Consider the following 18,241-nt stretch of genomic DNA (forward strand, 5'->3'; position numbering starts at 1 on the left):
TCTATGGTGGTAAAAGTATGTTTTGCGTCATGCATATGTTGGCCCTGACGTGTTCTGTGTACCTGATTTTGAAGTTTCGTCTGGTCTGTCCTATGTACGAGGAATTGCAGTTATTGCAACTAAACTGGTATACCCCTGACCTCAAGAAGGTGTTATTTTTGTTTATTGTGTTAGAGTTGTGTATTATTTCAACATTCCTATTGTTGGTACGAAAGGATATCTTGATATTATGTTTCTTAAACATGTTGGTGACACTATAAACGTTTTCCTTGAAAGAAGGTAGAATATGTGAAAGGGTTGGGTTTTTCTTTTTCTAACGTTGTATTTAGTCGATGCTTGAATTTATTTATTATTCTTTCTATGAAACAGTCTTTATATCCATTGAATTTGGCAATGGAGCGGATGGTGTCTTTCTTTAAGTTTGTTTTTGATATTGGTATTTTAAATGCGCGGTCGACCATGCTGTTACAAGTAGTGCATTTTTGTGTGTGAGGATGTGTGGAATCCTGTGTTATGGTTGTAGCAGTTTGTGTGGGTTTTCTATATATACTGTATGTTAGGGAGGATGGGAGCCTGCTTATCGTGAGGTCCAGAAGGTTAATTTGTTTGTTGGATTCCGACTCGAGGGTGAATTTAATATCTGGATCTATATTGTTGAGGTTGTCAATAGAGGTAGCACTAGTAGTCCAATTGTCTAGTATTACCAAAGTATCATCAATGTATCTAGACCAAAATAGAATATTAGAAAAAGTGTCATCGTTGTCAATTATTGTATGTTCTAAGAAATCTAGATATATTTCCACTAAGATCCCCGAACACGGTGACCCCATTGCCGGTCCATCCTGTTGATATAGGATGCTGTTAAAAATAAAGAAGTTATTATTGGTTACTAATTTCAGGACCTTCATGAAGTCTTGGATCTCAAGTTTGCTTAGGGAACTGTGTGTATTTAGATTTCTTTCAATGATGGGAATTAATATTTTGGTGTTAATACTTGGATACATATTAGTAATGTTGAATGAGTGGATGGAATAATGGGGTTGTATTTCGAAGTTACCTAATTTCTTGATCAGCTCTATAGTATTTTTTACAGATTTATTTGACAAAAACCTGTAGTTGCTCTTTAAGAATTTCTGAATGAACTGAGAAAGTTTATAAAGCAGGTTAGGCCTATAGTTAATAATTGGGCAGATTGGGGCACCGGCTTTGTGGATCTTAGGGAGTGCTTTGGCAGTGGGCAGACCCGGATTCATGTTGTAAAAGTTTTGCTTTTTCCTGATCGGTGAAAAGAAATGAGGAGTTTTTTAGGGTTTCTTTTAAATGACGTTGGATTTGCTGGGTAGGATCTTTCTTCACTATAGAAAAGGAACTATTATTAAAAAAGTCTTTTGTTTTATTTATGTACTCGTCTTTGTCCATAATGACGGTCATATTCCCTTTGTCCGCTTTAGTGATGATAAGGCTATTATCCTTGATTTTCTTTTTAAGCTTAAGGACCTGTTTCCGTTCAACAAAAGAACTTTTATTATTATTATTATTATTATTATTATTATTATTATTATTATTATTATTATTATTATTATTATTATTATTATTATTATTATTATTAGGGGTTGTCATTTTATTTTCGGAGGTATATATTTTACTCAATTTCCTTTTTACATCCTTTTTACTTTAGATGGCACAGCTTACCAGGCAAAATCAAAGGCCCATCATTACATGGGACTTAAAATCAAGGTCGCAAAACCGGGCAAGGATATAGATTTTCTTAAGCAGTGTATAATACACAATTTAACTCCAAATTTCCTTAAAACTAACGTAAAAATAACATCGAAATAGTCCTCAACATTGGAAGACTCAAACAAAATCTGGCTAAAATATGAAGTTACGCTTTTGTATAAGAAGAAATCATTTTTAAACAACCGACTTTACGAGACTCACCTTGAAGCATCTTGCTTGCTTAACGGCGCTCAATGGAACTTGTTTCAGACCCAAGTTAATAGATTAATCAACATAACATCACAATTACTCTGTAAATGACAATGTTAAAGTCCGCTAAGAGCAGAACAGAAACCTGACATCTAGCGGCCAAACCGTTAACACGGTCGGGCCGTCTTTTCAGCGGCAAATTAGTAGCTATGTCCCGGCCTTGTATATCTCGTAGGCAACGGTTAGGTCTGGCTTGTAACAAGACAACTGGGCAGGGCGCAACAAAGTGGTCAACAGGCCTCTAGCATCCCACACACATCACAAGGTACGACGCTATTAATAACCCTGTGACTAATTAAAATGTACATGGCGCAAACTGTAACTATTTTAAACTGCGCGGTTTTTTTCTTTTTCAACGGAGCAGGCAGCCCTAGCCAACCAATAGCAACACCGAAAATGGTGGCAAATATGAGTTTTACAGTGCCTTCATTTTAATTCTTGTAAATAAGAATACTTCTAGGGACTGGTTAGTGAGTCGAGGAGAAGCGCTGGCGCCAAGAGACTCGTAGTGAGGTTGGGCGTGAATAACCTGCGCACAGCACTCTAGCCTACGAGATCCTTGCTCAAGACTAACAACTCGTAATCGCTCATACATTCTGGCCTAACAGGTTGCTGCTATTATATGCTAGAGTATTCAGCTATCAGATGTCTCTTTAAATTCAAAAACTTTTGCGTATATATTTCTTACGTGCAATCGATCCATGCAGGAAAATTGTGGCCGAGGAAAATATTTTTTTGATGATCGATGCGATAAAACGATAGTTCAAAGAATTATGTATGCGGGAAAATTTAACATTGGTTTATATGGAACATTTTTGGGCCCAAATAAATTGAACAATGGATACGGGAAAATGACAGTTCCGGGAACGATGCATCTACTGTATTCATTATTATTTTTATTTCAGGTTGGCCTGAAATTTTTGCAGTGTACTTGATCTTTCTGATCCAGCAGCAGTAAAGAACGAACTTCATATTTGTCGGATGGTTAGATTAGATCAGCATTTTTCAACCAGTGGTACACAAGATGGTTTGGTAAAACTTTAGAACTCAAATAAAATCTTAAAATAATACTAATAAGAGTTCTGTTTAGAATAAATAACTGTTGCATGACCTTTAATATCTAATGGTAAATTCTTTATAAATCTGCCACCTTTTGGCAAGTGAGCAAACAACGAGTTATTTATTCCCTTTCCTGTTACGGGAAATTAGAATCATTCCGTATTGACAGTTTTCATTTTACAAAGCAAAAAATTAAATGTATCCTCCTAATTCAATACAAAAATTCCATCATAGATGGAGCAATGAAATTCAAACATATTTCAACTTGTTAGAGCCATCTTCTGTGAAATAAGGGGGGGTTAAAATAATCTACATAATATAAGCTAAAAATGTGCTAAAAACATAATGAATGAACAAATGAAACAAAAGAGAGAGATGGAAATAAAAACAAAAACAATATACAGTATTTACATCACTAGATGGAGCAATAAATACATAACTCGCTAAGACAGATTCAGTGAACAAAGGGTTAATATAAAACATAATTGAAACCAAAAAATGTGCTAAACCTAAGAAAAGAAAAAGCACATTTCTAGGTTTCAATTATGTTTTATATTAACCTTTTGTTCACTGTATTTGTCTTAGTGAGTTATTGCTCCATCTAGTGATGTAAATATTGTTAGTGATTTTATTTCCATCTGTCTCTTTCTGTTCTGTCTCTCTGTCTCTTTGTTCATTCATTATGTTATTAGCACATTTTTGGCTTATATTATGTAGATTACTTTAACCCCCCTTATTTCACTGAAGATGGTTCAAACGAGTATAAGTGTATAAGTTTGCAAGAATAATTTAGATATGTGTACACATAAATAATAGCAGGATTTAAAGTTAAAAGAGGGGGGGGGGGCAGTTTTTTTTTTTTTTTTTTTTTACAAAATCCTAACAAGTACAGAAAAGGACATATACACAACCTATAAATCAGCAAATGTTATAATAAAAGTATTATTTACCTACTACTGATTCTTACCATAAGTAAAAAAATAAAATAAAGAAATTATGATGTTTGCTCATATGATATATTTACATACAGTATATTCCTATCTCAAATTAGAGGATTTAACATAGATTGTGTATCAGTAACAACAAAGATAGTAAATAACAATCAAGATCTCAAAAATGAAGAAAGAACAACCTGTCGACATAAAAGTCCTCAAGGGCCGAACAAGAAAAGCTTTCACGACCAGCATATTTACAATAAGGTTATGAATTTAGATATGTGTACACATAGATAACAACAAAATTTAAAATTAAAAGAAGGAAGGAAAAAAGGGGAGTTGGGGGTGTGAGGGATTTTTACAAAATCCTAACAAGTACAGAAAAGGCATATACACAACTTATAAATCAGCAAACGTTATACAAAAAGTGGTAAGAACCAGGAGTGAGTAATACAAATAAAAATAAATTGCATTAATGGCAAGGAATTCTGAATGATCATACAAATTTTTTTCCACAAGGGGAAAGATTAGCACAATATATATATTTTTAATTAGACTAGGTTATGTTCAGGTACTCTCAGAAGCTAAATCAAAATGAGCCAGAAAGGTCTAGCTTAAGAACTAATATTGAAGACAAGTACTTACAAAATATTTGTATCTTACAATCATATGTCATGGAAAGGAAAATCATTTAAACAGTTGGCCGTAGTAGAGACTGCATGAGTTAAGTGTAGGAATCAATTTTATGCCTAGACTTTCATGTAAGTTTATGATTAATCACATCACTAAAGCACTTTACACTTTTCTTTGAAATAGGAGTCCAGCTCACGAGAGAAGTGTCCAAAGGATTAACACCTTCACAAAATAAACAAGTGAAGGACGCATGAAGTCGCATCCCCTACCCACTGATCAGAGCATGCAGTTCTTAGCAAACAAGTTGAAACATCACATGGTGCGATTAGTGTAAGAACAATTTATTGGCTGGGGAACATCCCACAATATTGCGCTATCCTGTCTGCATTAGAAGGAAAATATGCCTAGAGAACATGGCAAGGTAGAAAGTGCTACTTGAATAGAAAGAATCAATTGAGCAGATAGAAGTAGAAAGAGCTTTAGGAATACATAGTGGCCTAGTAGTGACAGTATCCCCAGAGAAGGTGGTAAAAATCAGTCAGACAGTGTCTTACCTTATCAGCAGGCAGATGATGCGAAGTTTAGCTCCATGGCACATTCACAGAATGAATGATGAGCCGTGTTTAGCACTCATCTTAAATAGGGTTGAGAAGGCTACGTAAGCAGAAGGCAGGACACATGGAGAGCGAATCAGGAGTAGTTGTGTCATTGGAAACGTCAAGAGAAAAGTGTCGAGTGACCAGTGCTCAACACAAGCACAAGATAGATCTAGAATTTTTCATAGGCAAAAAGCGAGGTTAGAGAAGTTTTAAGGTGTAGTTGCAGACGGGAATAGCGAGATTATAGTTCATAATGAAGGCCATACTGAGATGAACACCATAATTTAGTTTTCGCAGTAGATTGCAGAAATTTAAATTGTCGGTGAGGCATGAGAGTTCTTCTTTCTTCTTTCTTTCTTGCGAACCGGCCAAACTTAGGACCACGCCAATACCACTTCACTTCCTTCTAATCATCCCTTCTTCCTTCCTCTTTCTCCACAGTGCCTTCATTCTTTCAGAATGTTACGCTCTTCTCTCTTCAGTCCATCTTCCCCCTCTGCGCTCTTTCTTTTCTTCAACCAGAACTTTTATGTTGGAAAGTCTTTTCCTGAATTGGTCTCTATCACGACATTCTTCATCTGCAATTCCTAACCTCTTGAGTTCTTCCTTCATCTGCTTTGCATATCCCCCCTGGCTCTTCAAGTAGTATATTTTATTAAAAATTTGTTTATTTAACCTTGTTGGATCCATTCTGACCATGTGTCCATAGAATCGCAGCCGTCTTTTCCTTGTTGTTTCCAGGTCTTCTGTTCTTTTGTATATCTCCTTATTTGAGCGTAATCTGTAGTTTCCCTCTACCACCCTTGGGCCGAACAACATTAAATACTGGTTTAAGTGATGCAAGATATATCTCATTAATATTATTCTTTGTTATATATATGCCAGTCACTTTTTGAAATTACAATATATACCACGTATAATCAAATAATCCAAGCACCCCAATTTTACAGAGAAAACGAAATGCGCCGTGTCTCCTTGCAATTGTTGTGGCCACTCTCTGCTTTATGAGAAAAATTTAATATTTTCTTTCTTTCTTTCTTTCTTTCTTTCTTTCTTTCTTTCTTTCTTTCTTTCTTTCTTTCTTTATTTCTTTCTGTTTATGGCTACTCCACACTACAAATCAGTTGCTAAGGAATTTTATGACCTTTATGTAAATAAAACCAGCTAATCTGACAGTATGTTGTTATTTGCAATGTATGTTTTTCATAGGTTCACAGCAGAATTTCAGTTGCACATCCAACAATTTGGAATCAGAGAGTGGTCAGACAGCTCAATCCCAGCCTTCTCCAGAGTTCAACCTTGTGCCAGCTGTTTTCTCTGCAGGAAATAAGGAATGCTGTGATCTACCAAGGCTTTACTATTTGGACACATGAACTTTTCTATACATTAATCATGTAGAAATAGAATGTAAATTAATCCTCCATACCTGTAATTATTACAAAAATCATTATAATCTCTTTTTTTTAAATAAAAACTCTTGTACAGTACTATTATGTTAAAACTTTCACTTTTATTAAGTACATTTTTTTTAGTTTTGTATTACCATATGTACACAAATAATCCCTACACCCTAATTTTAGGAAGGGATTTTTTTTTTAATATGTATAGCTTTGTTAAATATTTATATTGACAATTGTAAAATACAACAGTACAATACGTTTCATTAATTTTAAAACTGTATTTTATGTACTAGTGTTTTTTTTAGTATACAGTGGAACCTCGATTATCCGTTCCCGGAAAATACGTTTTCCCGGAATATGCGTTCAAATTACGCGGTCCCGCGAGCATCGTAATTAAATCACGTTGTAAAAGTCCCGCATTATCCGTTCCTCGAAGAAACGATTTCCCGGATCAACCGTCCAGAAATTCCAGTCCCATCAATGCTAAATCCTCTATCAATCGTTTTTTAATAAACTGTATCTCACGAAAGGACAGCTATGGAATATTTATGGATCACTGCGATAATTAAAGCAAGTAGGGCCTACTGTACCGGTACTGGAAAAGCAGTCGGCGGTGAACTTGCATAAGGGACCATCTTAGCATCGCATTCGGGTGGTATTGTTTAGAGAATCTCGGAAAATCATAAAGCAGAGAGTGGCCACAACAATTGCAAGGAGACACGGCGCATTTCGACAGCTCTGCTTGAAGACAGAACGAGTTTCGTCAAATGTTCGCACTTATAAAACGTCCATATTATGTCCAGGGTTAGATGTTTATATTTTGACATTTTTTCGATCGTACTGCCGAAGAGGATTTCGGCACTTTGCTCAGGGCACTGCAGAGTAACTGGGCTTTCAGGCAGGAATCGAAACTGCTCCTTCTTAACACAAATTCAGTATTTTTGATATTATCGTCCATAATTATGTTAGCGAGACCAAAACGGACGTTGCACCTTACATTTTAAAAAAAGAAAGCCATGGGAGGTCTTGGGATTGCCTATTACTGTTTAGGTTCTAATGTAAGACTGGGAATTTTACGTTTTCGTGTTAAAATACCAAAAACCGCAGTCGTTTTATTTGCGCACGTTACATTTTAAATGGTTGGTATCATTTCAAACTCGTTCTGACATGAGCAGTGAGCGCGCTTTCCAGATGACCTCAAGGTCACGAATAACCGTAATTTCTGAAGTTTTGATATTTCTTTTATCTTTCCAATTTGATTGGATTTGTGACGCGCATAATTGAATTTAATGCATTCGAGAACTTTTAAGAATCGATACATACATTCGAAACCATGTTTTCGAGTTCAACATAACCTTTAAAAGTCGATGTAGGCCTAATTTGCGCGGTACGAGATTTCCAGAAACTGACTACGAACAGTATACCGGAGACCAAATTACAATAAAAGATTAAGAAATGAACGGATTTCGCCATCATTTTGGGTGCTTTTGTATCTAATGTACTTTATTTTATTAGATGAGAGAATTAAAAACTACTTTTGGTCGATTGTCGTTTGGCTTGGCGTTGTTAGATTTATCGAAGAGTTTGGCTAGCGTAATCAAAGTTGCTGAACTGAAAGACGTTTTCACGGGAAAATGACGAAGATTCTCCTGTAAAATTGAATATAAAGTATCGAGATTTTGAACTCGCGTACCGGTAATTAATGCACTTTCGCGGTCTAACATGCCCGCCTCTCATCCAGAGGGCCCGGGTTCGATTGCGACCAGGTCAGGCAATTTTACCTGGATGTAAGTCTGGTTCCAGGTCCACTCAGCCTATGTGATTACCTTTAATTGTGGAGCTATCTAATGGTGAGATGGCGACCCCGATCTACAAAGGCAGGAATATCGGCCGAGAGGATTCGTCGCACTGACCATGTGCACCTCGTAATCTGCAGGCCTTCGGGCTGAGCAGCGGTCGCTTGGCAGAAAGTCCCACTGGGGCTGTAGTTTGGTTTGGTTTAGGAGTTTTTGTAAGATTATAATTATACATGTTTCATTTTTGTGATGTTTAGCCAAATTGTTGATGGTTTTCATTCATTCCCGGATTTTCCGTTTTCCCGTATTGTACGTTTTATTTTCATGGTCCCTCGGAAAACGGAGAATCGAGGTTTCACTGTAGTCTGGCCATCAGGGCATCCTCGGTAATTGGAGGGAGTCTTATCTTATTAAAAAATAAAATGATGAAACAGCTTGTAGCATCGTGTCTTCATTAGCCTAGTCCAGCAGTATTTCAAAATATAGTGGTGTCTAGTCTACCTTACCAATTTGTGAGAGTAAATGCAATTTCCCTGGCGCAAACCAATAATAAATCTGTGGAAAGTCACAATCTTTTCTTCATAATTGGCTGGAATATATAGTGCAATAGTACTACTCCTTCAAAACCTAAGTTAATTTGTTCAAAAACACTCAATCTATCCACGGCTAGCCTTACAACCTGCCATTTTAAAGCCTATTGCTATAGCTATGAAGTGACACGTTTCACTCATGACCGCACATCCAAACAGTCTCTTTTCACTTACAAATTCGCATATACTTCTTTCGACTTCTGCAAACTTCACTTTTTTGTTTGGAAAATGCCCAGCAGTTACTTTTTGTCTGGAGGAAAAATAAAGCTCATCTTGAACAATCACATACCACAAAACCTATCCATATCATACTGTCTTCCTGCAGTGTAATTACCAATTTGCTCTGCCTCTTCAATAAAAAACTTTCCTTGAGTTTTGAATGACCTATAATAACTCACACCAGCCATCCTAAATATGTGTTACTACTTAAACTGACACTGCTATGCAAATGACACAATAAGTACATGGCATTCTTCTTGTCGGTGGCAGGAAGAGAGTTGCCAACAGAATGAGTGGAATACCAACTTCATTTCTGTATATTAGCAGGACTGTACCATCCCTGACGCAAATAATACCTGCACACCAATTTTTTTTCCACCAGATTTTGGAAAAAAAAAAACATAGAGGGATTATTTATATATATTTACTCTTTAATAGTAGTTAATTTTTGGCAATAAATACATTTTTTGGCTGATAAATAATATATATGTTAAGAGAAAGAGTAACGAAGATTTTTTCGAATATAATCCACATAAATTTTCCCTCCCGGTGGAAAACAAGATACCAGAAAATGTGGAAAATGAAAACTATAAGTATCAATAATGGGTCATTGTATCCTGAGAAACAGCAGGCACCATGCAGAGCATTCAATGATAGCTGAAGCTCCGAAGTAAAACCGATATCAAGTTCACGAGGAGGTACACAGTGTTTCAGGTAATGGATAGCACAGAAGAATCAATATCATAGCAATACAACCTCGCTCAGTGTCTGTAACCATTATAGATTCAACTATCAGATGGGAAAATAGTGAGGAACAGGTGAAAGAGAAGTCCACAACAAAACCTGCAGCATTTACAAACAGACTCTTTCCTGTTATTGAGAGAAATATAATTTTTCAAACATCCTGGTAATTGGACTTCTGAACGGACCCGAAGAACAATTCTGAGTTTGTTTCTAAAAACTTTGTAGGGAGTAAAAATGACAATTTGTTCATCAAACGAGTGGTCCTCTGTACTCTCAGAGGTTCACTTCGAATTCTGAAAAATTATTTATGTAGAAAAGATAATTTATCACATATCACAGGTAATTTTGTTTATGTATTTTGTCTTCTGTCATTTCTTTAAATGTCTTTCATTTCTGTATCCTTGGTTGTATTTTGATGCTTTGAACATAACAGACTCCAGTTGTAGGAAGCAGAATTTAGATGTAGTGTTTTTATTATTCTATAACATAAAGGTAGGACTTACGATTGGAGCTTGAGAAAACTGTTCCTAGTTTGTTTGTAAAATTCTGTAGGGAGTACAAATTAGGTACACACACAAAAATCACATTATTATTATTATTATTATTATTATTATTATTATTAAACTATGCAAGAAAGGTCCAAGGTAGATTATTGCTCTGGTATGGCCACATTAAGCACAGGGATGAAAGCTATGGAGGGAGAGAGGTAAACCCAGAAGATGATGGATGGCTTGTGTGCGGGAAGATCTCGAGAAGAAGCAGTTCACAGAAAATGTCGTTTGGGACCAAGGGAAATAGAAATGACTGGTTGGAAACATTGATCCTGCATGAACGGGAAGAGACGAAGAAGAAACTATACAAGTTATACAAGAAACTATACACATATAGCTCTGTGACCATTAAAAACAATCCTCAAAATTATTTTTCACTTTCTTTTTGATGACTCTGCCTGCCTATGCAAGATGGTTTGACCTTCCATTCACAGCAAATAGCATAAACATACGTGCAAGCAGGAAGAAAGGTGGAAGGAGCTATGATTTACAATAGCCAACCAATGAATTGGATAGCAGAATCTATCACTTCATGTGAGCCTGAGCCTTACACTTATGGTGGATGGGTAAGAACTGCAACCCCTCTGCTCATAATTTACTGAATGAAATATTTTCTGCACATATTGAAAAATGAAATGGCGTATGGCTTTTAGTGCCATGAGTGTCCGAGGACAAGTTCGGCTCACCAGATGCAGGTGTTTTTATTTGACGAACGTAGCCGACCTGCGCGTCGGGATGAGGATGAAATGATGAAGATGACACATACACCCAGCCCCTGTGCCAGCGAAATTAACCAATTATGGTTAAAATTCCCGACCCTGCCAGGAATCGAACCCGGGACCCCTGTGCCCAAAGGCCAGCATGCTAACCATTTAGCCATGGAGCCGGACAGCACATATTGATAGCTATCAAGAGAAAATCTGGGCCTTGGAATATTTCACAGAAGTCCCTGAAAATAAAGTGCAATGTCTCTCCCTAGTGCATTGCTTTCGAAAGCAAAAATACATCATTTATGATTTGCCATTTGAAGAGCCATGAGATATTTCAAGGTAGTCAGACATCGGCTAGTAGGTCTTCTACTTTGCAGACTTGGGTTTGTAATTTGAACTATTTTCTGTTGTTCTTCATTCCTGTTTTGAAAACATGTAGTTCTAATTTTATAAGTAAATACAAAGATTTTATTAAAAACAAAAGAAAGCAAATTCAGGGTGAAGAAGAAACTATACAAGATACTATACACATAGCTCAGTGACCACTAAAACCAATCCTCAAAATAAATTTTTCACTTTGTTTTTGATGACTATGTCTACCATTGCAAGACGGTTTGACCTTCTATTCACAGCAAATAACAATTATATATCTTAAATAACAAGGAATTTTGAAAAACAACTTTTACAGACAAAATGTTAGGAGAGGGGCTTACAAAATTAGTGGATACAATAAAATAAAAATGCATGGAAGTAAAATTTTTAACACAAACCTATGTATTTTTAACCCGCTATTATCTTTAACATAATTGAAAGCAGAAAGTGGATTAATAATGGTGTTTGTTTCAATGTAATATAATAAGAATTTATTTCAGCCAAAATGCCATAAAATGACATACATAAGTATGATCAGCTTAATCTAACTTTCACTATATTTCAGCAGTGATTTAGTTCTTCCTGTACACTTGTTGAAGTGATACTGCTCACATAAATTCCTGCACAAGGCACACACACACATTATTCACTTGGCTTATGAAAACTTGTTCGTATGCACATCTTATGATGAAAGTCGTGTACTGCTAATCTTGTAAGAGCGATGTGTAGGCGATTATTCGGACCTGTCCAATTTTGGTCTAACATGGCATCTGTAGAATAGAAGTCCAGGTGAATCAGCTTTCTTTTTTCTTGTCTGGTTTTGAGAATTTCCTGTTCTTGACGGGTAGAAGGTAGTTGTAACTTGATTCTGAGCTCTTCTATAAATAATGGCTCGCTGGCTAGTTCATATGCTAATCTTGAAGCTGTAATTTTGGAGATTCTAAGAATTTGCTTTAAATATCTTGCTTTTACATTTTCTACAACCTGTGACAATAAAGTTCGGTGAATGAAGTCAGAACGGTCGATCCGGCAACACTGGCGACACACAACGCTGCATAGCAGCAGGTTTTGACCACCTGCTCCCAACGTTGTTCAGTTGAGCATCGTGTATGTGCCGTGTAAGACCTGTTTGACACAGTGCGTGTTTAGTGCGTTGGTTCTGAACTGCAAACAGGAACATGAACGACCAAAAGATCAATGTCCAGTTTTGTTTTAAGCTTGGCAAGACACCAAAAGAAACGCATACGATGCTGGTATGTGCTTATGAAGATCAAGCACTGCCCTTGAAGTGTGTGTATGAGTGGTTCACTCGTTTTCGAGGAGGCCAGGAAAGAACTGAGCATATACATTTCATCAAGATTATAAATGATTTAAAGTGTACCGTGTAGGTGTAGAGTTATACCAAAGTGTATCTACACTTTGCAGTGATACGAAGAATATCAAATGACTTCTTTTTCTCTACTACAACAACATTGTGCATATATGCCCAATTCTGTACCTCATGAAGATTGTGAATTTCGACTTGTATCTACGTTCTTCAATACTACGAAGAATACTAAAAGACTTCTTCTTCTCACATATGCCCACAGCTAAGTGAATGGAAGGTGTTTTAAGGAAATTCTAAAAACAATTTTTTCACAGTGTCAAACTTCTATGTTTTAAGACCATCCTTAAAACCACTGTGTTTCAAATATGTTATTCTACACACGATATGGCTGAAGATGACCTTTAAATAGGTCGAAACTAGTCCCATTAAATGTTTATTTAATAAACACTATTTAATTTCGAAACAGACTTTCAACCTATTAGGTCATGTTATGTACATTTAGTACTTGTTGAAGAGATGTTAAATACAGAACAAAAATGGCCAACCGGACACCAGTGGGATCCGAAACCATAACTTCCTGATTTTGCATCGGTTGCTCTACCAATTGAGCTGTGGTGGCCTAGGCCATCTTTGTTCTGTAGGAAAGGATCTAAGCTACAGGTCTGGCACTACTGCCATCACACTGTAGAGTGCGTTTAAGTCACCCGTTGAGGGCCAAGTCAATGAATATTGAATTTTTACGACCGCATTGTAATCGAAACAGACTTTCAACCTATTAGGTCATGTTACGTACATTTAGTACGTGTTGAAGAAATGTATTGAAAAGGTGGATTTAACTCACTTAGTATTTTAATTTGGTTTAGTAAGGTCACTGCCGTGCATTGTTCATCTATGTTGATAGTACAGGACTATTCACCGAACTTTATTGTCACAGGTTGTCACAGGCCGACAACTCAGTTTTGAGCACCAGTACGTTGAAGTAGGTACCATATGATTTAACCTGAGACTCGTAGGGCTGAGCAGGGAAAGGGTGAATGTATGTTTCAAACAAGCTTATTCAATTCAAAAGAAATGGTAGGATATATGTTGAACCATTGTATCAATACAGTCTGCAGTATGATTTCTGTTTATCAATTTCCACATCACCAATTTGCAACATTTTAACTTCAACTTAATTTTCATTTGATGAAACTTATGAGTCCATCAGTGACTGCTTACAAAACGACTAAAATTTATCATGTTTGTCATTCAGAAATCTATTTAATTAATCGACCTTGAGAGCATAATATCTTATGTCATTAATGTTAGTTTGCAAAACGCAGAATTAGATTTTTGCTTAGCCCCTAAAAGGCAGCTCTTGCTCCACCAGGAAATAAACAGCATCTATTAGACAACTAACTATATACCTGTTTGCTTAATTTTTTCAATATGTTTGTCTTAATTAATTTTGAAGGCATAGGGATTCCTCTATTCTAATGCTACTGACCTTCAATAAAGCTATTTTGGAATTAACATGGTCTACAGACTGTTCTTATCATTTCATTAGTACATACTAACTGCTAACATCAAAACCTCCCTTTGTTATAAATTTGTGTCTGCTGAAAATAAAAGGCAAGGTCAGCAGTACAAGGAACACAATTTCCTTCAGTCACACAGCCATGTATCATTTGTGTACCAGGAATCATTAAAACAACCCACTTTGCCTAATCTTTCTGTTACCACAGCTGATATACTGGGAGTGGGTCTCCCAGTGTCTATGATTTGTATTTTAGCAGCAATAGTTCGGCTAGTGAATGAATGTTTTAATAAGTCTTCAATAACACAGCAGCATTCATCCTCCATTATAAGTGAATCTCCCTTAGCAACAATAAAGCTGTTGCAGGCAGAAGACATGCTCATAACAATCACTACTGAACAGTTGTATGTTGGGTATTCAGCCCGAAGGCTGGTTTGATCCTCTGCAGCTCCGCCAACAGCTGTCATAAATAGCCTAGGCGTCACTGAAGAGGCGTACTAGGGAAATGAGGATTGAGGTAGTTTCCCGTTGCTTTCCTCACCGATGCTATTACATATCAGTCTGCCAAGCCCACTGAAATGCATGCACCAACCGACCCTATGAGCAATATCTTCACACCATTCATAACAGGGACTGGCTGTATAAGCAATGGTATTACTAGCATCACTCATACCTCAGTCACTTTCATATTGTCAAAGCCAAGGGTGAGACTGAGACAGGTCAATGAAAGTAACAAATTTGATATAGCCCATACCAGAAGACATAGTGCACTGTAAACACTACATCTCGCCAGCAAAGGCATCTACTGAACAGTGCAAGCGATTATTGTTAAGTTAGCCTCTCAATTGGGGCAAACGAGCGAGCCTAGTTCCCAGCATGGTCAGCTCTGTGCTGTTTTACCGAATGCATCGAATGTGCAAAGGGCGCCTCATTTGAATTCAAGCTCCTTATGTTTGTCTCTGCAAAACGGCAAACAGATCACACTGTCAGTATATCTTGATCATTTGACAGATGTGAAGCTTTTGTCACTTGAAGTGATATTTATGCGTAAGAGAATTAGGCTTTATTGTTGTTATAATATATGGTATTAAATAAACAATTTATTTGCCGTAATATCATGTAGTCATATTCGTTAATGTTTCGTTTCAGATGGTGTTAACCTGGCTAACATGACAAACATAGACCCAATAACAGTAAATTTCCACCTTTTTGATACTTATATTTGCTTTAAGCAAATCAATCATTTACAGTACATGTTTCATTACATCTGGAACATCCTCAGCTATATTACAACGCTTAGGTGAAATAACAAAGTATATTATCTTCTTAAAACATCTTAATGAGTACCTTGTTTGGCTCAAAATCTATGTGAATTTAAAAAATTAAAATAATTAAAATCAATATGGATGGTTGAATGGGCTGGTGAAATGGGAAGGAATGGATTTACTTATTTTAACCTATATTAAACTATATCTATTCATTTGAACAGAAGTTTTAAAATGTTTTTGCTCTCAGCACTTTCTCCACTATGATGCATGATTTTTAGTTGTCTACTAATAAAAAGTTTATGATAATTAATTTTTCTTTGTCACTGTTCTATTTTTTACAAGGATGTTCTCTTCATTAGCTCTTTCCAAGGCGAATGTTGTTTATTTTAATTTTATAAGTTTCTTTCGAATTCAGTTTATGCAGGATCCCTGAAGCTGATTGCTGTCATACTATTATTAAAAGAGCTTCCCCGAAATCTTATTGTTGACAACAAATCTACTGTGTTCTTGGTGGAGCAACGGCTGATGCAGCCTTCCGTCTTCAGGACACAGATTTGTTGTCAACAACAAGATTTCAGGGAAGCTCTTTTAATAATAATAGTATGACAGCGATCACCAGCCTTCCGTCTTCAGGACACAGTGGATTTGTCATCAACAACAAGATTTCAGGGAAGCTCTTTTAATAATAGTATGACAGCAATCAGCTTCAGGGATCCTACATAAACTGAATTCAAAAGAAACTCTTATAAAATTAAAATAAACAACATTCGCCTTGGAAAGAGCTAATGCAGAGAACATCCTTGTAAAAAATAGAACAGTCACAAAGAAAAATTAATTTTCAAAACTTTTTTATGAGTAGACAACTAAAAAATCAAACACCATAGTAGAAAAAGTGCTGGTAAAACATTTTTTAACTTCTGTTCAAATAAATATACATTAGAAGTCCGCTATAGTGAGTACGGTATATAACGAGAACCCTGCTATAACTACAATTTCTGTCTGTCCCTTCGAAATTCCTATATTAAACTGTGTATTATCCTTCGGTTACAGCGAGAGCCCTATCACTGACGTATTCGTTATTACGAGCGATTATGCGCGCATGATTTTTCCGTCACCGATATTTATGCACCGAGTCATTATACTGCATGAAATCGATTTTCGGTATTATTTTCTCGCTATGCCCACTAGCGAGCTCTCTCGTCGACATTCGAAGGCGATGTTGGAGTCGAATAGTAACACCCGTCGACTGGTGTTCTCTAAAGAAAATGAAAGAGGAGAACATGTTTTCGTAATAAATGCGTAAATAACGTGTCCGATAACAGTTGTTAACTCGTTAAAGATAAAGGCTGAATAAACGATCGCTTAATTTTAATGCTAAATACTGCAGTTAAGTAAGAATTGGATACACCTCAAGATATGGCAGAGTGCAACATTGATTACAGGGGTTAGTTTATATTTTCTCGCGCCCGTTAAATTACGGAATGCTATTATCACATAAATTTATAGCGAGAAGGTTATACTGGCGTTTGAAGTATGTTTTCATCATACATATAGTACAGTTAAGTTAGGATAGGTGACGCTGTTATAATAGGAAAACTGAAACGTTTGCCACAAAATGCGATCGATCATCTTCGGTACGGTATAGTTTTCGCGCTATGTGCATTTGCGAGCTATCTCGTCAACATTCGAAGGCGATATTGGAGTCGAATAGTAACACCCGTCGACTGGTGTTCTCTAAAGACAATTCGAAATGAAAGAGTATAACACGTTTTCGTAATAAATGCGTAAATAACGTGGCCGATATCAGTTGTTAACTCGTTAAAAATAAATTAAAAATGATAAATAAAATAATAATTTTAATGTTATACCGTATACTGAAATTAAGTAAGAATGTGATACACTTCAAGACATGGCAGGGTACATCACTGATTTCAGAGGATAGTTTATATTTTCTCGCGTCTAGTTTAATTTCGGAAAGGCTATTCCCGTGTGAATTTTTAGCGAGGAGGTTATCATTTCTCTACATGCGTTTCAAATATGTTTTCATGATACATATACGGTTAGGTTAGGAGACGCCGTTCGAAGAATAATACTGAAATGTTTGCCACAGAAGCCTCTGGAGTGATACCGTATTTCTCCGGAATCCAAGATGACTTTTTTTTTTTTTTTTTTTTTTTTTTTCTCAGAATCTCATGTCTAAAATCAAGTGTCGTTTTGCATTCGCGGCCTGACAGTAATGCACATCACCAACAACTACCGCAGTAACCACACAAAACTCGTTGACAGTTATAATACCGACCGCCTCTTTATCATACATTGCTAGCCGCGGCGACCGGTTGTACAGTGCCTATGTGTAACGTCACTGGATCTTGGGAAATAGTGAAGAGAGAATTACATTCTTTTATCTTCTACAAAAACGTTTCTCAAATCTGCAGAATGGCATCGAAACATGCGAGCCTTCGAATTCTTAGAAAGGCCACGAGTACTTAGTAGACGTAGCAGTACTTTACCTGACGCTTAGTAAAATTAAGTT

General features: G+C 36.4%; 1 protein-coding gene across 7 annotated transcripts in view; it reads left to right on the forward strand.

The window, feature by feature from the left end:
- LOC136858186 (uncharacterized) overlaps positions 1-6,702 on the forward strand; it is a 115,033-nt gene extending 108,331 nt beyond the window's left edge. For all 7 annotated transcript variants that reach the window (XM_067137546.2, XM_067137549.2, XM_067137545.2 and 4 more), the window contains exon 12: positions 6,425-6,702. In XM_067137546.2, the coding sequence (XP_066993647.2) occupies positions 6,425-6,588 (164 nt within the window). In that variant the 3' untranslated portion in view covers positions 6,589-6,702. The remainder of the gene's footprint in view (positions 1-6,424) is intronic.
- The last annotated feature ends 11,539 nt before the right edge of the window (positions 6,703-18,241 follow it).

Source organism: Anabrus simplex, chromosome 1 (genome assembly GCF_040414725.1).
Source record: "Anabrus simplex isolate iqAnaSimp1 chromosome 1, ASM4041472v1, whole genome shotgun sequence".
Classification (NCBI taxonomy): Eukaryota; Metazoa; Arthropoda; class Insecta; order Orthoptera; family Tettigoniidae; genus Anabrus; species Anabrus simplex.